This window comes from Cinclus cinclus, chromosome 1 (genome assembly GCF_963662255.1).
Source record: "Cinclus cinclus chromosome 1, bCinCin1.1, whole genome shotgun sequence".
In the NCBI taxonomy this organism is placed as follows: Eukaryota; Metazoa; Chordata; class Aves; order Passeriformes; family Cinclidae; genus Cinclus; species Cinclus cinclus.
Window position 1 is genome coordinate 70,274,859 of NC_085046.1, and position 21,467 is coordinate 70,296,325.

Genomic DNA, 21,467 nt, shown 5'->3' on the forward strand with positions numbered 1-21,467 from the left:
CAGACCCAGTATCCTCCGACTGTAATGAAAGTGAGATTAAATTGACAAAATTTGCCTTTGTTGTTGTAGGTACTGCCAGTATGCAACCAGTGCTTGTGCTCTCTGGAAGTGCTTGAGAATCCTGAGGAGCCAAGCAATGCTCGTTCCTCCTAGAGGAAAACAATAGAAGTAATAGTTAGGGTAGATGTCTTTCTGTTCCAGCACTGAGCACGCAGCTGTATAGAAAATCGCTGTATTATGTTGGAGCTCTGTGATAGGAAGGGCTTGAGTGTGCAGCTTGCCCCCAGCATAGCACTGAGGGGAAAACAGTGCCAAGATACTTATTCTCGAAGTAAAAAAGACATTTGTATTAAATTATCAGAGAGACAAAGTCAAAGATGGATTGAGGAAAGCAAATGCTGTCTAAAATGTGTTGCTGATGTTAATCTTTTCATTCCCCAACATTCTGAGTTTTGAAATGTGAGATGGCCATTTTGCAACTGGAGCTCCTACTTTTTCCATTTCAGTACAAGTAGCAGCCCAAACTAGATTTCTCTTCAATCTTTTTCATAATTTAGCCTTGTATGTGAAATAAGATTCTCTTGCAGTTCATTTAATTGGGTTTTTTTCTGCCCAGCCAGTACTAGGCACACTGTAGAGTAGGTATGTTTGTGAGATTGTCTGTCAAAAGCTGGTAGTAAAAACCTCATGAAGTAATTTCCTTTCCTCTGTCACTGCAGGGGGACTTCAAATAAGTTGTCTGTCTTGTCATGCCTCTCATCCTCTCTTTCACTACTTGTAGCCTAAGTTGCTGTAAATTGGTGGGAAAGGTTGACCATGGGTGAGTGTCTGTGGTGAGGGGGAATAATGCTGGTAAGCATTTGGATGAAACTTGCACTGAAGGAAGTGGAAAGTACAAATACCTTTTTTTTTTTAAACCCAAAAGATGCATATCTAATTTTTGGAGGGGGGACAGGGCAGAATCTAATTTGATGTGGGAGTTTTATTTCATAGAATTCATTGGGAAGGTTTGCTGTTTGGGAAAACCTTGATGAATATAATACTAAGTCTCCTCTGTGGTAAAATACTGCCAATCCAGTCTGAATTTTTCTTTTTTTAAGTTAAAAACAAGTTTGTTTTCAGCTTGGAGGGGAATCCCCATGTAAATTTTAAACCTTTCCAGTTCTAATTCTGAAGTTGATTCTGTAGTCATGCTGCTAGAGCAATGTAAATAAACATAAGGGGTAAGAGCAAAACATACATGACTAACACAATCATGCCACCATGCACCAAGAATCAACTCCCTCGACCAAGAAGAGGTGTTAAATCTATAAAGATACCAACTGCAAATAAAATTAAGTCTAAAATGAAATTTTAAATCTTACAGGTTACTTGCTGCAGAGGGAAACAGCCTTTTCAAAGCCAACAGGTGTTTCAAAGAAAGTTGTTAAAATGAAGTGTGTTGGTCTTTATTTCAAAGCATTTACTCAAAAAAGTTCTTCCCCCCTTTTTACTTTAAGAAATTTAAACAGGTGTAATAAAAGTTTATGAGTCAGGGATGGATGTTCCTGTTTGTCTAGAAGACTGGATTTCCTATTCCTTTGTGCAGAAGCTGCCTGCTTTGCTCCTCTGCAGTTTCACCTGGGAACTTGGTGTCCAATCCTTTTCCACACAGCAGAAAGACGGGGCATGGGCGGCACTGCCTCAGTCACAAGCACAGGTTGCTGTTTTGCGAAAGGTGGCGAGACAGCTCAGCTCTTGTGAAGGCAAGACCCTATTGCCACATAGAGAAGTAGAGATGTCAAAGAAAGAGATATCCAGGGCTGGATGCAGCTGTTTGCCTCCTTCCAATCCGAGCCAGGGGGCCTGTGGAGCCTCACAAGAAGTGAATGTGGTTGAGGGATGAGTACAGTAAAAGGCATCTGAAAGCCAGGAGCTGTTTGTTATGTTGGACCCTAAGGATATTATCCAAGTGTCTCATCCAGCTGCCTTTCCTGATGAGTGCAATTAAACCCCATGAAATAAACCATAATTGCAGGTTGGGCGTGCTTTTAAGTGTTTTACAGTAGCATTATCTGCTCTGTAAGCGCTTCCAGCCAAAAAGTATCCACTCCACACCTGTAGCATTTGCAACACTGGCAGGATGAAAGGCAATCTCCCATTTTAGGAATGCACTCTGAAGAAGTTTGTTCAGGTTAACCTGCCACCATCCTGGTTAAGAATGAGGAAAACATGCATCCAGGCTTCATGGGTAGTACCTTTTCCTATACTTTTTACATGCAGAAAACTTTTTGAAAAAGTGTTCTCTGTGACAGACAGCTGCTTCCTAGGCAGCAATGCTGGGCCACACGTTGAGCAAACCAGATGAGTTTGAGCAATAAATGGTGGCATGCACCTGATAGCAGAGAATCGTGTGCATCTGTGCAAGTCCCTACAAGAATATCGCTTTCAAGGCATTTCATCCAGCTTGGCAGAGATACCATAGATCCGTGGGTATTGTGGTCTCACGGACAGAAACAAACATGAAAGGTCATGTGGTTGGTGGTTAGTTTTACTCAGGGCAAGTTAGAAAGCTTTTGCAGGAACAAAGGCATGCAGAGTAAATGAATGTTGGCATGGGAGGGAACAGCACTGAATGCCTGGAAGTGAGGGAAGCACAGCCATAGTGGGTGGCACAGACAAATGCCTCACTGGACACGGCACCAAAAAGCATTTACAGAGCCATTGGCTGTGTGAGGAGTGGCTTGCTAATTTGCATATGTGCAAATTCCCCACCTGTGGGCACAGTCTTAGTGGACTCTTTCACTAAAGCCAGTATTTAAGCTGTGCTCCAACACCATAAGTCAATGGACCTCCTCAGATGTCATAATTGTATTTGCCTATATTTCTCTAAATGCTTCTTTCAGGTTACTCAAATTTAGTTTACTGTTGTTGGGTTTTTGGCTGGTGGTGATGGTGGTTTTAAATTTTTTCTGGAATAGAAAACCTGTGCAGATTTTCAGAAAAAAAAGTGGCAATGTCCTTGCTCATTGTGAGTGCAAACACATATCCTGCTTGTTTCGTGCCTGCTCAGGCAGGGCTCTAAACAATCATTTGCTTCTCTCCAATTTCCCTGCACATGAGCCAAGGAAATAAAATGGTGGGCAGGTCACCAGGAACCAGGATTGCTTCTGAAAGCCTACTGATGTTAACACAAAGGTACAGGGAAAAGGTGTCTGCTTTCAGGTTGTTGGGAAGTTTAGAGTTGCCAGGCATTACAAACTTTTCTACATCATTTGTTAATAATACATGTGCTGTACAGGGGCATCTGGGAAGACACTGAAGAGGGAGCAGGCTTTCCAGGATCCTGTCTGGTCAGTTGCCTGAGCATGGATAAAAAAGCCATCTCAAGAAAATAATCTGTCCCTCATGCTGCCAGACCTGACTGATGCCTGATGGCAATGCTTTCACTTCTCTTAAGTGTCAAAAGAGCTTTCTGCAGGTGAACTGATGCTTGTATTCCTAAACAAGATCCAATTCTTCTTACAGTTAATTCTTCTTATAAGTCTCATTAACTTTGGTGGGCTGACTCACATAAAGGTAAATGTGCGTAGAAGGACTTGCAGGATCAGATCTTGAGTAGTAAGCATCTTATTCTGCTACCTAAAAGCCCCATAATAATTTCTTAGCTGACTTTGTGCACTGATTGCATGTTCCTTAATAAACCCTGAGCTTCTCTTGCCATTTCTTCCATCCGCCTCCAAAACCATATTGCCTTTGTTTTGGATGTCTTTTTAGCTGTTGTTTTATCCTGCTGAGCTCAGGCAAACAAGCAAGGCAAGAAGCAGTGCTGTGATGCAAACTCGTGACACTGTAATAGATGTTTATCACCCATTCAGGTAGCATGGTAATTGCTTTTAAGATGCCGCTCCCTTCAATTAGAGCCGTACAGGTCAGATGCAATGCTTTTGACGTTTAATGTTAAGAACAAAGCTTTAAATGTGCATAATTTTGTTTTGCTTTTTTACAGAGTCCCAATTTGTCATTCTTCAAGGCGCAGTTTTTGTTTTCCATGACTCAACGCTAATACTCTTGCTTAAAGCAAACACTTCCCAGGATTTTCCTTTGTGTTTTTCATATTTTTGGTACAGTCTCAGCTGTGTTAGCAAGCTTTACTGGTGAACCATGACCACTATTTTCCTATTAAATTTTAAAAAATGCTGGGAGCTATCATTCCTATAGCAATGTGCTGAATGTAGAGCTGGTGAGGAAAAAGCATATCACTCAATCCCTTTCAAACAGAGTATGTAATAAAATTTTGATGCGCCTGTTTCCATCAGGAATCAGTTACAAATTATGAAACTCTTATTTTACTGACTGCGTCCTTATTACATTCTGTTAATTTAGCTGGCCTCACTTGCATTTCTACATGAAAAATACCTTTAAATACTATAAGCAAAATAATTGATATTTTCAATTCCTCCTTACAAAAGCCCATTGATTTTATGTGCATCTTTTGCATCCGTCCCACGCTGACTTACTCTTTGGACTTTAAAACTGATCTTGCTAGAACGTCATTGTGCAGCTTACCCAGACAGGGTTTCTGTGTCATCATATCTGTGATGTTTCTGTGTCAATACATCTCTGTCTGATGTATTTTCAGTTGCAGTACCAATTGCATTCGATTCAATAACCAGCACAGTGACAGACTGAATGAGCTCCAGGTCGGTTATGGCCGTTCTAATTTCCTGTACCACTTGTTCCATTTAAACCATGGAAATGGTTACATGGAAATGTCAGGTTACTTTCAGTGTTGAGATACCTCTCTTTCTTTGTTCCCTTTCAGTGAAAGAATATAAAGGTGATGATGTTACTTGGTTGACAGATCCCTTGTCTGTATTTCTGCCATCAGAAGCCATCCCTCAGCTCATAGCAAGCACCTTACTTTTGAGAGCCTTTCATATGGATGTGGATGAGATGAGCTTGTGGTCCAGCAATAAACCATGCTGTGAGTTACACACACGCCCTGGTGAGGCACAGCCCTTAGTCCACGATTGCTCAGAGTATCATCAATCTTATCTGAACTCGTTTCACTTGCTGTTCTGCAATCTCTGTCCCTCTTAACCCCGAGAACTCAGCCATCCACAGCCAACCCCGTTTCACACATCGGCAGGCGGGAGCGCACACAAGACAGACGGGAGGGCACCGCCTCGCTCCCTCAGTTTCCCGGGCGGGTACGAGGCGAGCGAGCTCCTCGCTCCCGCAGGGACGGAGGGGAGTCCCGGCTGTCGCGGCCGAGCCCCGAGCCCGGGGCGAGCGGTGGCCGCTGGGTGGCAACAGCCGCCCGACGGAGAGGAGAGGAGGGGAGAGGGAGGGAGGGAGAGAGAGAGAGAGAGAGAGAGAGAGGAAGAGGAGACAGGAAGAGAGGGGAAGATGCTGGCACTAGGTATAGTGCCGAGTGCCTCCCCGTGCCCCCCTAAAAAACAGACGCCAGAACGATTAAAACCCCGAACGCCTCTTTAGGCATCTGGAAAGGCGCTGTTTCGTACATGTCAGAAAACAATTCCTCGGTGTGGCCTCGAAACAAATCCCTGGATCACCGAGGGCACAGGTGAGCTCCGTTTAGGGAAATCTTTCTCTTTTGGATGCGGAGACTTTCCCTTCTTCTGTTGGAGGGAAAGCTGCTCACCTTTCTCACACCAGTGCCATTTCCTCAGAGGAGCAGCCACCCTGTGAACTAGGCGTGACAGGTACGTGCCTCAAAGAGCCATCTCTGAAAACAGACTTGGAGGGCAGGGTGCATTCAATTTCCAGTGCCCTCTGTCCAAGCGAACTCATGGTCACAACTTTGCTCATGCATTTTATTCCTTGTAGATCCGGGGTAGTTTATAGATGAGATTAACATCCCAATCACCCCCATATCGACAAAAAATGGCAGAATTTATCAAACATCTCTTTTCCTTTCCTCTATTGAGCAGAGAAAGGTGCCGGGAATGTCCTGCCCCCGTTCTGCTTGGCATTTCCCCGGTGTAGTGCCCCGTTATACCTGGGGCAGTCCCAGCATCACACATCCCTGGCACCCAGTGTCGCTGCTAGGGATGGCAGGGGCGCTGAGCCATTGCTATCTCCCAGCTCTGTGGGTTTGAACAGCTTTAAAGATTAACTCTTTTTCTTTGGTCAGGTCCAGATTGACCTCATCTTCATGCAGCTCCAGAAGCCTCTCTTCAACGTAAAACAACTCTTCAGGCCGGGGGCAGGGACAAACGTGAGCTCCGTTTCTACAAAAAGTCCAAAAATCCAATTCTCTGCCTGTCTCATCGCCTGAGCACCGACCGGGCGGGCGGCCTGCACGGAGCAGGTGTGCGGGACCCCGCACGGCCGGGATGCGGGATCGGCTCCCGCACGGGCTCCGCGGCCGCGCAGGAGCTGCGGCCAACGCACATCCCCAAACCAGAATGCACGGAGCCCTACGCGCCTGCAGCGGGCCACTTTGCTTTTTAAAAATATATATTCGGACTTCTGGGTTTTTGTTTTTTTTTCCTCCCCGTTTCATGCATTTAAAAGAAAAAAAAATATTGGAATGAATCCGCGTGGGGCGGCAGAGGTGCGGAGAGGGACGCGCGCAGAGGGACGCGCTCCGCCGCGGAGGGCCGGCAGCCCCCGGCCCCGCCGCCGCTTCCTCCTCACGGGCGGCGGTGGCGGGGGGGACCGGCATCACCTCCCGCGGCCCCGGGGCCGCCCCTGCACGCCCGCGGCTCCGCCGCGATCCGCGCCTCCCCCGCCGCCCCGCTGCCGGCCCCAGGCCCGCGCCGCGATGGAGGCCGGGCCCGGACCGCGGGGGTCTCATCGCCTCCCCTCGCCGCCGCCTATTCTTTTTCTCTCTTTTTTTTTTTTTACGCCCTCCCTCTCCCCCCCCCCCCCCCCCCCCCGCTTCCCCATTTCCCCCTTTTCTTGAATGAAGCGTGAGGCGGAGCTCTAGGAAACCACCGCGCCCGGCTACGCCGCGCGGGGCCGGAGCCTCCCCCTCGGGCTCCGCTCCTCCCCGCCTCTCCCCGCCCCCGCCGCTCCGCTCCGCTCCGCTCCCCCCGCCGCCGCCGCCGCCTCCGGGAGAGCTCCCCGGCCGCGCCCGCCGCCGCTCGGAGCCGCCGCCGCCGTCCGGAGCCGCCGCCGCCGCCGCCGGCAGCAGCAGCGCGGAGCGTCCGGAGGAGCCGCCCCCGGCCGGCGGGGTGCGCGGGGCTGCACGGGCGGGCGAGCGGGCGGGCAGCGGCGCCGCGGCCGCGGTCCCCATCGGCACCAGTTACACCGCACACACGCCCCGTCCGCGCCCCTCTTCGGCAGCGCCAGGGGCTCTTCCTCCGACGATACAAAGCTGCTCGGGAAATGGCAGCAGTGAAAAGCAGTTTTCCTTCTTTATTTTTATTTTCGTTTTTTTTATTTTTTTTTTGCCGCTCTTTCTTGTGAAAAAGAATTAATTTCCTAAATACGTACAATATTTTTTTTTAATTTTTAATTTTTTTGGCGTGTGCATGCGTATGTGTGGAAGCACCGGGTTCCTGCGATCGGTGTCTGAATGAAACTACGTAAATGCATATGTCTGTACGTTGCACTGGAGGGAAAAACAGAGCACTTCTGCGAGAGCTTGGATTCAAATGTGATTCATCTGGTCTCCAGGATTTTCCGTCTCTTTGGGGTTGTTCGCCTTCCCGGGCTGCGAGGCGGGATTTTCTGAGCTTTGACACATCTTTGGAGATGTCTGTTAAACAGGAGTCTGGGAAAAAACATTTGAAATCGTAGAAATATTTTTTTTTGCCCCTTTCCCATCCTCTTGGTGACTTGAAGCATCAAAGCGACCAGAACTTAACGCTTCTGAAGACTTGTGATGTTTGGATTTTATTGTTGCTATTTTTCTTTTAGAGGAAACTTGACAGAGGAACGTATTTATAGTCCAAGTAAGTACTTTACAGAGGAAATTTAGTTTGTGTAACTTAACAAAAAAACCCCAAAACCTAGTGTTGAGGTTTCTAGCATAAAGTGCATTGGATTAACGTCCATCCAAGGCTGCTTAGCAAATCGTGTTGAAATTGCAGTTTTTGCAGTGTGTTGTTCGTCCGCTCCTTCATGTCCATGGTAGTCCAGCACCTAGGGGAAAATGCACCTGACTATGAGTCGGTATAATATTTTTTAAGATGTATTTCAACACCGAGGAGGATATGGTCCTAAAGTAAATTTATAATAAGTAATAAATGTGCACCTGGAAGTAAAGTATTTCCAACATTTTAATCCCTATTTATGCCGCGCATCTCAAACCAAGGAGGAAGCACTGAGAAGACAAAAGTACCTCCGAGACCCCGAGAACACCCCCACGCCAGCATGAATGAAACCGTGTCCAATACCATAACTGGATTATAACTTTTGGTGTTATTAATTTTGTTACTATTGGCTGCTTTACTTTTTTGGGTTCATCCTGCTCCTCTTCTTCCTCTCTCCCTTCCTCTTGCTGCTTCCTCTTGGGAATTATGGCTCATCCGGGGAGAAGAGGCTACGATAACCGGGAGATAGTGCTGAAGTACATCCACTATAAACTCTCGCAGAGGGGATACGACTGGGCTGCCGGCGAGGACAGGGCACCCCTGCCTCCAGGTCTCTCTGCTCCTGCTGCTGCTGCGGTCGCTGCTGCTGCTGGGACTTCCTCTGATCACACTGGGCTGGTGTCTCCGCACCCCGAGCCCCCCGGCTCGGCTGCTGCTAGCCACGCACCCCCGCCCCAGGGGCTGCGCCCCGCACCCCAGGTCGTCCACCTCGTCCTGCGCCAGGCGGGGGACGAGTTCTCCCGGCGCTACCAGAGGGACTTTGCCCAAATGTCCGGCCAGCTGCACCTGACGCCCTTCACGGCCAGGAGCCGCTTCGTGGCCGTGGTGGAGGAGCTCTTCCGAGATGGGGTTAACTGGGGCAGAATTGTGGCCTTCTTTGAGTTTGGCGGTGTGATGTGCGTGGAGAGCGTCAACCGGGAGATGTTTCCCCTCGTGGACAGCATCGCCGCCTGGATGACTGAGTACCTGAACCGGCACCTGCACAACTGGATCCAGGACAACGGAGGCTGGGTAAGTGCCCGGATGGCTCGCTTCCTCTCCCGGCTCTGGCCCGTGGCTGGTGGGACCCCGGGTTGGGCAGTGCCCCAGAGATCTCACTCGTGGGAGCGAAAGGTTTGCCCAGGGGAGTCTGCACTGGGATGTGCCAAAGACCAGCAGGCCTTTTGCCGGTTGTCCTGTTTCACCTCGATGATGAGGGTATGGTGGGTGTTTGAGGTGGGGGGAGCAGCTACACCTCGTGAGCAAAAGGGGTGAGCGAGGCACTGTCTTCATCAGCGGTCTCCACTTTCCTGTGGTCTCCACTTCTCCTGTCCACCCTTGCCTGTGGGCAGAGCCAAGCCAGGTTCCTAGCCAAAGGCAGTGCAGTGGGGTGGGAGGGGGCGGCAGAGATGCCCACCCAGCTGCCAGGGAGAAGAGGCACATTGCTGCAGGTCCCAGGCAGTGTCGGGACAGCAGGGACCACCTGTGTGTGTGTGTGTGTGTGTGTGTGTGTGTGCAGTGTGTGTGTGTGTGTGTGTGTGTGTGTGTGTGTGTGTGTGCAGTGTGTGTGTGTGTGTGTGTGTGTGTGTGTGTGTGTGTGTGCAGTGTCCTTACCCATGAGGGGTGGTGCGCCAGACTGGTGTACAACAAACACGGGATCCTGGTGTTACCAGGATCACAAGCAGGCAGGTGGCCATCGGTGACAGTGTCTGCAGCTGTGGTTGTCACTGGAGTGAGGTTTTATGGTATAAGATATGTCTAGAGTGAAAAATCTTCGTCTCAAGATGAAACAAAGATGCTGGGAGCCGTGTCTGTGTGATAGTTCTGGAAAATGAGTATTTGTTGTGATCTGATGGGTGTCTGGGTTTCTGGGGTAGAGATCACCTCTGTCTGGGGCAGGTTTCAGCATCAACTAGAAAGGGAAGATTTCCACTTGTGGAAAATGAACAGCTTTTTCATTTGTAGTCAGTCAAAAGCCTTTTCCTTTTTTTTTCCCCCATCTCTTCCCAGAATAAGCATTGAATTAGAAGGGTATTCCTTTCCTTTTTTCCTTTATTAGTTGATATACTGGAACAAAATGTGGTCCCTGTCACTCTCCCACAAAGCAAACCTGTTGTATGTGTAAAGCTTATGATACTACTGTTTTGGAGGGAGAAATGGCAAAAATTATTCTGAAGAAGAAACCTGGGTTGAGAGCTGGCGTAACTCACCTAGAAATGGAGGTCAGCTAGGTAGGACACTGGCAATTTCAGGTTTGGTCTCCTGTGAAATACAGAAAGCTGACTCAATTACACAGCACACCTTTAAGAGGTGTGTGTAAAAAAATATAAATTACATGTATGTTTCCCAGTTAACACATTTTTCAAGCCTGGTGTTTGTTAGCACTGGGTCTCTTGGTAAATCAGTGTTAGACTAAATAATGTGCTGTCTGCATTGACCATCTTTGTTAAAAAATGAAGGTGTTGCCTTCCCTGCTGCTGAACCTGCCTGACTAGAGGGGATTCGTGTCCAGGGATGCAGAGGACATCCCCTGCTGCTGTAACAGAGGGAGCAAGGCTTTGGGGCCCTTTTCTCAGCAGGAATCCACATTTTGCACCTCCCAAAGGAGTGCTGCTGATCCCTGGCTACAAGTCACACTGGAGGCAGGATTGTTCTCCTGCTCTCCTCTGCTTCCATCAAGAAGAAAAAAAAATTCAAGATTCATGGGGCCAGAAGAGGGAGCAAAAAATGCGCGCGTGTGTGCGCGCGCGCGTGTCTGTGTATTATATACAAATATGCACCCATACACAGACACACACTTATGTATATACACACATAAACACAGAATGACTTCAGCACTTGGTTGTTGGGACCGCGCTCGGGAGAGGGAGGTCTATCCCTGTGACCCCCAGGTTCACAGATCACTACAGAGGGTTTGTTAGTGTTGGGGGGGTCTTTTTCCACAAAACAGATACCTGGAGGAAAAAAAACCAAACCTGCGAATGGTTCAGGCTTTTGGAGACCTTGGCTAGTTCGGAGACGAGCAGCTAAAGGGTTAGGGATTTTGCGACTGCACTTCTGGGCTGGGATGCCTAACTTGTGCGTAAGTCCCTCCTCAGGCTGGAAGCTCGTCTGCGAAGCTGGGGCCCTCGGTTTGCTCCAGAGCCAGTGAAGTCATTCCGTTGACTCCCGTGAGCTTTGGATCAAATTGTAAGCATGCTAGAGATGTATTGTCCTGTGGGTGTATTGTGTAAACAGAAACATAAATAATGAACATAAGTGAGAATGTGAAAAGACAGGTGTTACCAGGTGTGATTGGCTGGAGGAGGTGAGTGCTGGGAGCTGTTGCTCGACAGAAGTACAAGAAACTCGGACTGTAAACAATGACTGCCTTGAAGAAAAAAGGATACCTCTTATCAATAGCCACTTAATTGTTTATTGAGGTTTCCTATCAACAAAAGCTCCAGAATCTGGATGCATGTGACACCATTTACTGTTGCTCGTTATTTGTAATGTACACATGGAAGATGTGCAGAATACTACCTGAAGGTGGCTTTTGCCTGACTTTCTGGTACATGGCTGGTACCTTTGAGACCTAGCATTAAACACAGGCAAAACCTTCTAGCCAGTTACAAAGAACAGAAGACTAACATGGAGCTGCAAACACAGCTTTTGGGATCCTCTCTTCAGGCAGAAGAAATCAAGGAGGGCGTGGGGCAGTGGATTTTTTTTTTTCCTTTTTCTAGATTTCAGGATCTGTCAGGATGCTTTAATATATGCGCTCGGTCTTCAACTTGCCTCTTGCACCATACCCCATGTATGAACTTTATTCATAAATGGCTCTTCTAAAGTAGCCTTGTATATGGTCATGCTTGGTAGGACTTCAGCACAGCCACTTGCAGCGTCTTCCAGTTGTTCAGAGTGCTACAACAGGCAGGAGGCCTGGCTGCTGTAGCCTTCTCCTCCTTTATATTTTGGCTCCCTGTTATTTTGTGGAGTGGTAAGTTTAATAGAGGCTGCACAGTGCCAGAGAAGAGAGCATCACAGTCAGTCATGAGAGTATGTTTTACACAGCAGGTAAATTGGGCAACATGGGCCTTGTGTCTCAACATGGGCCTTGTGTCTCATGAATGGGTGGGCCTGTGTCTTACATGCAGGTCTGAAATTTGGTTGACGTGTTTTTCTTATTTGTCTGTTTGGTCTGAATCCATTCTGAAAGTTGGCAGTGTGTTTTCAGGATGTGAATTCTTTATATTGCAAGGGAAACAAAGAAGGAAAGCATATCGAAGGCAGGGTGGGAGGGGGATATAGCTGGTGGAGTATAAATTTTAGGCACTAGACATCATTGATAATGGTGTCTGGGGTTGTTAATGCCCTTACAATACACAGCCTCATGGGTTTGTTCAAAACTTAGAAAAAGCAACAGATGGGGACTGCACGTAATCTGCATTATTAGCTTGTGGTTCTGGTGGCAAATAAATGCCGCTTTCAAAGATTTTCACTTTGGCCAGGATACCGCAATATTGTACTTTGGCCTGATAGCATCTTAATTGTATTAGAAAAGAAAAAAGAGGAGAACTAGCTCATCTTTGCAATTTTGTGGTACTTGGTATAATGTATGCTTTCTGATTAAAAACTTAATGGCTTCATTTTGATTTCCAGAGCTGCAGAAGGACTGGCTTGGCAGTGGCCTGTCGCACTTGGCAACTTTTTTGACATTGACATGGGGAACACTGAAGGGATGTAGTTGATGTGGGAGGAACAACTGTGTTTGTCTTGCAGTGATGGGTTCCCTCTTTGGGCACGCAACCCAACAGACGTGGGAGCCATGCTTAGCTCTGGGCACTTCTAGTCAAACATATGGCTTTCTCCCCAAGCTGTTCAAGAAAAAAAACAAGAGCATGAGCACTACAGAAGGAGACACATGCACCATGATATTTACATAGACATGATGTAACGTATGCAAAGGAGCCCAGGTGGGAGAAGTAGAGAGAAAATTTAGCTAAGAACACTTAATTTTAATTTAAAACACTTAATGTTTACATTCAAACTGGAAATGCAATGGCCATATGTTTTCATTTGATTCTGTTCCTTTATTGTGGTTCTTTATATTCTGCTTGAGAGTTAAGGCCACATACGGAGAAGGCTTTAGGTGTCTGAAGTGGACCTTAGGTGGAACATAAGCTCTTGAATCCTCCGAGTGCCTGCCTAGCCAGGGCAGTGATGGGAGTCCCATGCTTCTCACTGTTCTTTGCCCAAGCTAGTCAGGAGCTGCTTCTGCCATGGGAGAAGGGAGGCACTTTGGGGGTGTGTGGAACACCGTTCCCAAGAACCTCCATGTCCCGAAGCTGGCAGGCACCCTCTGGCCCAGCTGCTGTCACTTAGGTGCCATCCTCACCAGCAAGCGCATATGAGGAGAAGCCCCCACTTTTCCTGGCGGCTCCTTAGTTTTGGTCTCTCGTGAGCTTTGGCAATGGGAATCTCTCCAGCCTGGCAGTGGCTCATCACATCTCCAACATCTCAGGAGGTTTCACCTTCCAGATGGCTGCTGATTTTGCTGAGGTGTCTTCCCCTCCTGCAACAGGCCTCCTCCTAATTGTACAGGGGTGAGATTTCATTTGGTGGAGGAGGAAGAACTAGGGTGTCGAATTCCTGCCGTCTGATGTGTTTTCCGAGGTGGCTGTACACAGCCAAATGAATAAATGCTTCTTAGACAAGCAAAGAGACTCCAGGTTTCTCTTCTTCTGAGCTGACTGTCCTCATCACTGAGCTTTCTTTTTTTATTTTGTGCCTAGTAAATCATTAATTTTCTTTACTTGGTGGCACACCTTGGAAAGGAAGCTTGGAGGATCGCTGTGTCATAAAGGTGAGGGGTGGCAGATGCATCTACCTCCAGGACAGAGCTAGAGATCATGGTTCAGGGTGGCACAGGACCCTTCCAGAACTTGTGTGTGGGGCGCTGACCAAAATCCCATCCCCTTTGGGCTCTGGATTTGGGATGCTCTGCCAGGCACCCACCTGCACAACACACTGCTTCTTGTGCAAGCCCCAGGTAAAAGCCTCTTGCTCTTTCAGCACAGGACTTCACCTAGCTTGGAGAGGGATGCCAAGTGCTTTGAGGAGAGTGTGGATCAGAGGCATTTTGACTTTCTTTAGTGGCAACATGTGGCATTCTAATGGCTCAATCCCCAGTGGGGCTAACCCCAAGTCACTGTTTGACTGGTAAAAGGAAACTATCTGAAATCCACTCAGTTAAATAAGTGAATTGGTAGTTTCAAGTGTTGCACCTTCTAGGTCTTTTGCCAGTTCTTGTGGCTTTGTGGGTTTATAATCACATTCTCAAAATATTATCAAAATATTTTTCTTTTTGCTGTTGGTGAAGAGCAAGAAATTAATTCTGTGGAGGATCTGTGCTGAAGCAAGGAGAAAAAGAGCTGGGGCAGAAAGAGAAAATTACTGTGGTTCTCTAGGCCTTTTCATTTGTAATAGCTTTCTCTGTAACTTGCAAAAACAGTAGGCTGCATATTTTCTCAGAAGTCTGTTTTTTTTCTAAAAAAAATAAAAAAAATGTATTGACTGTGACCTTTAAAATTTCAGAACCAGGGGTCTCACTTGTGGAGATGATGTCATTTGCCTTGATCTTGCAAAGAACTGTAAACTTCAAACAGCAATCCTATTAAAAACTTTTACTTTACTTTCAATTTTGAGAAATAAGTTTGTTCTGTGCCTGCACTAACACAGGCATCTCCCGAGCTGCTGTGTTAGCTCTGCTGGACAGTAAGGAGCTTAGTTTTGTGAGTATGTAGCTTGAAATTCAGAGTCGGTAATCCATGAAGAAAATCCAGTTGAATTTTTCTGCCAAGGCACAAGCGTTCCTCCGATGGCAAAGCACGGCTCTAGCAGGAGAATCACAAGACCTATGCAACGATGTGTGAAATTGCATGTGGAGCAGAAGCATTTTCCCAGCGGCCAGATCCCAGGGCCTGGGCTTCCTAAGGCGGCACTTGGAACTTTGTACTGCATCCCCAGCACACATTAAGCCCTTGTGCTCAATACAGGTGTCCTTGATGAGAGGGTCATCTATCTCTCAGCATGTTGCACCTGGCATGGTGGAGGGAGGTGGATGTAGAAACGGGAGTGGTGCTCAGGTGCTGCTCTGAAACCTCTGCTGCAGTTTTGGTCTCGTGTGGTGGTCTGTGCCTGGTGCATGCAAAGCCAGCCTTGTGCTCTGCCATCGCCACCGAGGGATGCTGGGCTGGGGCTTGGGGCAAGGGTGGCTGAAGTGGTGGCTCTCTGCTTGCTGGCGCCACATGCTAGCAATCCTGCTGTGTCCTTGTCTCCCATCTTGCTCTGCAGCCCCCTTGCCAAACCAGCCCAAAGCCTTTTAGCACCATGGTCCTGCCCCAGGGCTCTGGTAAGGCGGTGGCCGCTGGCTTCTGACCTGAGGTCTGGGTTGCCCCAAACGGGGTCAGCAGCCTGGGCAGTCATGGAGCTAAAATACAGTTTGAAAGACCTGACTGTATCATGGCTATACTTTTAGCAAAGAAGATTTTTACTTCTTGCCTGATTCATCTCCATCCCTTCTGGTGATCAGGGTTATGGTGAGACATTCTGGTTCTTTGTCTGTTTTTGCTTTCTGCGCCAAGGTGGACCAGCAGTCCTCAGCTTCCTGACTGCCTCCTTCCATCCCTTCTGCTGGCATTTGGCACTGGGTGCTGGGCAGGAACTGGGTGCTGGGCACTTCCACCGGCCATCAGGAGCTATGTGTGCCAGGTCTGGCCTTGCCCTGCCCACCTCCATCCCTGTTTTATTTTCCTTCACACCCTTGGGAGGGTGGAGCTCAGCCCTGTTTGGTTTGTTGGTTTTTTAAAAATAATTTAGTTATGAGCACCTCGTGGCTGCCCTCCTGCTGATTTAGTAATAATAATAACAACATTTGTTACTCAGCGGCAGCAAAATACTGATTATTTCTAAGGGCAGTACCTGCTTGTTTTATTTTCCATTTCATATATAATAATAGGATGGATGAAGGTGTGTGATGCCATAAATCTTCTCTTCCCCAGCAGGATAACATCCAGGCCTTCTTGGCAAACATGAATGCTGATGACAGATTTGAGGGATTTTTATTTTACTCTGGCTTTCAGTCTCATTAACAATCTGATGATGGCTTCTTTTTTTTTTCTTTTTTTTTTTTTTTCCTTTCCTTTTGGTTCCCAAAAGACTGTGAAACCAGATAACTTTTCCAAATGCATCTGAAAGTCTGGAATTTATTTTCTGTTATTTTATCTTAATCTTAGTTTTCTGTCATAATTACTGTATATTGATAGACTTTGCAAAATTCCCCCTTGCTGGAAAGTTTCTGGATTTTACAGTTAATGAGTAAGAAAACAAATCTAATGTTATAAAGTGTTGCCACTGACTTCAATAGGAACAGGAAGAGGCACTTAATTGGACAACTGTAGTTGTGTTTACTTTGTATATGTGGCAAGAAAAATAAGATCAAATGAAAAAGCCACAGGTTTTCAGCTAACAGAGAAAACCAGCCTTTTCTGCAACACATGATTAACTTTTGGAAGTTGTTTTTGTGAGAAAGCTGTGAGTGGAATACTGAGTTGCATTCAGGAAAGATTTAGATATTTATTTATAAAACTAAGGAAAACATCTATGCTTCTGTTTGAGTCAAAGTGCTTGAAAGGGCAGTCATACACCTTGGGGTAAATTTAGAATCAGCTGCTGAAATCAGATCACCAGGTGCTGAGGTGGAGCTTTCTCCAGGTAATGCTGTTTCAAAATTATCGATTCTATGGCTTCTCCCCCAGGGCACCTGGTGTTGGTTGGTGTCTGCAGATACTGGGATGGATGTGCTGCTGGTCTCATCCATCCAGGGAAATTTGCTCCTGCATGTGTTTTGTTAAGGTAATTGTCAAAGCACTTGATGTGTTTCTAAGAGCACCCACATCACAGAATTTACTCCTGTGCTGACTGGAGCCCTGTTACACATTGCCACTTCTCACTTAAAGTTGCCAGCCCATCCTCCTTGTATTTGTCATCGAAGTTCTGCGAAAAGAACCAGGTGCGTGCTGGGTTAGTGGTTTGACTCGATCTTAGAGGTCTTCTCCAACCTAAATGATTCTGTGATTCTATGATTTTGAGTTAGTTGAAAGAAATAGTCTGCATCCTTCAGTGCATACATAATTTTATTGCTGTTTGATGTAGGAAGCATTAAAATAATTATTCTATTTTGTTGATTGAAAAGGTAGCTCAGTGGGTTTCGGAGTATTTCAGTGACTAATTTAAGCATGTAGGTCAGGTACAATCAAAAAGGCCTCATTTTACCCCGTGTAGTGACTGAAAGAGGCCATTACACAGTTGTTTGAGAAAATAACTAAGAGTCAAAACTTAACTTCCTCTTATTGTACTGAGTACAAGATAGGAAATGGGGCAAATCACTAATACCTCTCTTATTCAGTTAACCCATAGAAGAAATAGGTGTTTTTGCTATACAGCACACAAGGTATGGGAAATTTATTGTTGCTCATCGTGCCATCATGAATTGGGCTGATGGTCTATAGTTACAAAAAAAAAAAAAAGGAGTGATACAAAGTACAGTTTTGAACAAAATGTCCACTCTAGTAATTTGGAGCTTAGAATAGATCTCAAATCTGTAGCATTTTGTCATTGCTGGTGCTTGCTAGCCTGGGAAAGAGCAAAGTGAGTCAGATTGTGAAACTGTCTTGGGTGAGATTTGAGTGGAGAGAAGATAAAACAAAGGGAAAAAAAGCTAAATGGAAATTAGGCTTAAAGTTTTTCAGCTCCACTGTTGGGATGTGTTTAGCAATGTTTGTGATGGAAGCAGATTAAAAAGATTGGTTTCAGGTGTTGATTTCTAGTTTTTATGTAGGGGAAGGGTGAGCAGTGAGAAATGGCAAGTAAGGGTATTTGTGTTTTCCTTTAAGTATCAGCACAGTTCATTGGGTGTTTCAAGAAGGAATTTGTCTTTCCTTTTCTATCCCCACTATATGTAAAATCTGTCTGTGTTACTTCAGGGAAGGAGTAGTATAGGTATATCATATACATCTGTAGGAAGTATCTTTACACACTTGTATTTTTGTGTTTCCATTCATAAGCTTCATTAAATGTTCAGATGCAAGCAGCCAAAGCAATTTTAACCTTTTTTTTTTCTTTTAAAAGTGAGTAGTAATCAAACCTCTTAACTTAGCCATGAGCTTGAAGTTACTCTTAACTATCTTGCTGAACTCAGGCTTAGGAGACAATATTCTTGTTGCGTGCCTTGGAGGGACTTGCATGAGTCACTAGAAAGATGGGTTAAGACCACAGACAGCAGGGCAGTGAAATCTGTAGGACAGTCCTATAGCCTGTTTTTGTGATGGAATAAGTATTGCAGGCTTTGTCTCTAGAGGAATGAGCTCCTTTCTTAAGAATATGCTTCACGTGTTCAGACTGTGTATTATAAAACGTAGTAGTGCTTCCTATTTCTAATCTCTTATTTTTAATAGAGAAAAAAGAGTTAGAAATAAATCAAATATAAATACACCTGATGTACTAGAAAAGATAAATTAGTTGCCATTTCCATCAGCGGAATAAGGTGGTCAATGCTGTAGATAGACAAAACCTGTCGGAATTCTCAGGAGTGAACTCACAGCTTAAAAACACTGAAGTAACGATTCCCTTGTTCATAACTGAAGCAAATTCTACATTGTGCTCCAAGCGTCTGCAAATTTTTGTTCAAGTCAGACATATACAAAGCACCTCTCCTGAAGTGATCTGGCACATCACGTTAAGACACACTCTCCAAATATCTAATCCTCAGCCTACAAAGTCCCGAATATAACTGAGAAGGAATCCTAATGCCTGTGTTATTTCCAGGCTCCAGCTTGACCTGTTCCTTTTCTATTTTCCAGATTTGCAGTAATTAGCAGCACTGCTGTGGAGCTTGGCTGAGGGAATGACTTTGCTCCTCACGGGGCCAGAGTGCTGCAGCAGGGCACTCTGACAAGGGAGAAATAAACCAATCTCTTGAAATGTCAGGTGGCAATCAAGGCTGAAAGTAAATGAGCTGGCCTGGAGTCTGTTCAGGCTTCTGCAGTAGCTCACGGCTGTCTGCAAAAATCCCTGCAGTAGAAAATCCGTGTATTTGGCTCTGGGCTGAGTCTGTGGAATCCTTGCCCGTTTGGAGTCAATAGCTTTTTTTTTTCTTTCAGTGTGGGTGCTAGAAGGGGTGATGTCTAGCCTCACACAGCAGTGAGCATGGGGACAGACCCAGAAAGGGATCAGTAAAGTGTTGTACAGAGCCTTGCTTACAGCGGATGGTTGGGCACAGCTGTGCAGTGGTGGAAAACTGGAGCAAGGCTGCCGCGGGCTTTTCCTTGTGAGTGCTTTTCACCCTCCCCAGGCATCCTCACTGTCAGGGGAACCCAGTATGCCACATACATCCTTCTGACTGCACCTGTGTGGTACAGGGGTGGTAGTGTCCCACCAGCAGCACAGCAGTTTTGTAGAAATTGGTGCTGCTCAGCTTGGCCAGTAGAGCTGTGTCCCAGCCCCAGGGGCAAGCTGGGGAGCATCCCTGGTGCTCTGGGAGCATGAGAGGGGGGCCTTTCCACTCTGCTCTCAGTCTGCGTGGCACAGGTGGTGGGGAAACCTGCCAAGGCATACCTTTGTACCTTTTTTCATACCTGTTAAAGTGAATTGTTTCACAAGGGAATAGTGTATTTATTTTACAAGCAACTTGGGTTTTCCTTTTTTTTTATTTAATATTTTCTTTCCCCTAATGCAGTGAGAAGGATGCTTGTGACATGGTAGTACATCCTGCAGGCTGGGACTTTTGTGGGAGTTCAATGGACCAAAGGAAGAGGCAGTACTGGCACACCGTTTAGGCTGTGTAAACTGGCCTAGGGTTTGTTTTAGAAAATCTGCTCGCATTTTTTTCTCCCCTCTCTCTACTCCCTTCTTTTCCCCCCCTGCAGAAACAATACATCATTCTTGCAAATGCAACTGTTTAATAACTGGCCTAGAGCAAAATCTGACAGTGGGAGAGGAACTGTTTGGTTTGCAGTTGCTGACAGATGGAATAAACTACCTGTTCTTTTGGAAGGGATGGAGAGGCAGCTTGTTTGGTTTTCAGGAGGCTTTGATCCCTAAAGAAACTCCTCTCAACAAAAGAAATAATGACTGGAACTGTGGCAGCTCAGTGTTACTGACTGCTTTTTATACATAAGGCTCCAAGTTTGAAGGGGAAGCACTGTGTGCAGATGTCCCTTGTCTCTGTACTTCAGAGCTTTCTGCTGAGAGCAACTCCTCATCCTGAAAGGTCACTGTCACCAGTGCCTTGGGAGAGACCCAGAGTCCTGCTAAAATCAGTCCCCTATGATCAAGGTCCCAATCAGGCTGGTTTGACAGGAGCTTTTCAGAATAGTTAAATGACTTGGGTTCTCAAAAACCCTGCCTTGAAGCCTTGAAGGCTGAATGATCAAGTTAGAGATTAAATAATTTTGCAATGAATGGTTTTACCTCTGGATCCTTAAGAAAGTCAGCTTTCTTACTTTGCCAGTTCTCAGAAGAAAATGGCAGCAGTCCCATTTCCTCTTCTCTTCCCTCCGGGCCTGCCACCCTTTTTCTTTTTATTTTTTTTCCTCCCAGGGCCATTAGACAACATGCAAATTATTGTTAATAGGGCCAGAACAATCCTGCATTCCCAGTGGGATCATTAGGGTCAAAGCCACCAGTGTGCCAGCCCTCAGTGTGATGCTAATTTTGGCCATGTCTGCCTCAGGGTTTGGAGGTCAGGCGGAAGGGGGCTGGTGAGCACACACCCAAGCAGGACCTGCTCTCCCTGCCCACACTGAGCTCTGGCCAGCCTGTTCCTGGGGCTCCTTCTGACCCCTGGCAGGGCTGGTGGCCTGCAAGGCATTGGCTCCTTCCTTCGCCTCTCCTGCAGCCTCACTGAAGGTTCCTCAGAGGGGACAAGTTCTCCCCGGCACAGGGACCTTGCCACCCTGAGCTTTGGTGCAGAGTCTCCAGAGGACAGGGACAGGTTGGGGGAGCTGAGGGGAGGATGCTCTACCCTCACATTTCCTTCCTCTGCCAGTCCCTTCCTCCCAGGAACCCTGAGAATCCTCCCATGGAGGAACACGTTGGCAATGAATCTTTCAGCTTTGGGAGCTACATGGACTGTGTACCACAGCTCAGAGGGAAAGGAAGGGCAGCTGCCTTCAGGCCTCAGCCTTGGACTGGGTTCTGCCTCTTGCCTTTGATTTAAAATCATGGGATTTTGGCATTGAAACTGTTGGCAGGGGGATTAGGGCATTTGCAAGACTCCTTTTGTAACACATTTTACAGGGAAGTGGTTGTAACTATATTTGAAACTGAATGTAGGGGACTAAACAAAGTATTTCTGACATCACTGACTGAAGTAAAAGTAGTGGGAATTGGCTGTCTCTG

General features: G+C 46.6%; 1 protein-coding gene across 2 annotated transcripts in view; it reads left to right on the top strand.

Moving 5' to 3' along the window:
• Positions 1-8,474: 8,474 nt before the first annotated feature.
• The window catches only part of BCL2 (BCL2 apoptosis regulator), a 91,048-nt gene continuing 78,055 nt past the window's right edge, over positions 8,475-21,467 (top strand). Inside the window, exon 1 of one of the 2 annotated variants that reach the window (XM_062499432.1) lies at positions 8,475-9,059. In XM_062499432.1, coding sequence (XP_062355416.1) covers positions 8,475-9,059 — 585 coding nt within the window. Of the gene's footprint in view, positions 9,064-21,467 lie in introns of both variants that reach the window. The other variant, XM_062499423.1, reaches the window with a different exon arrangement.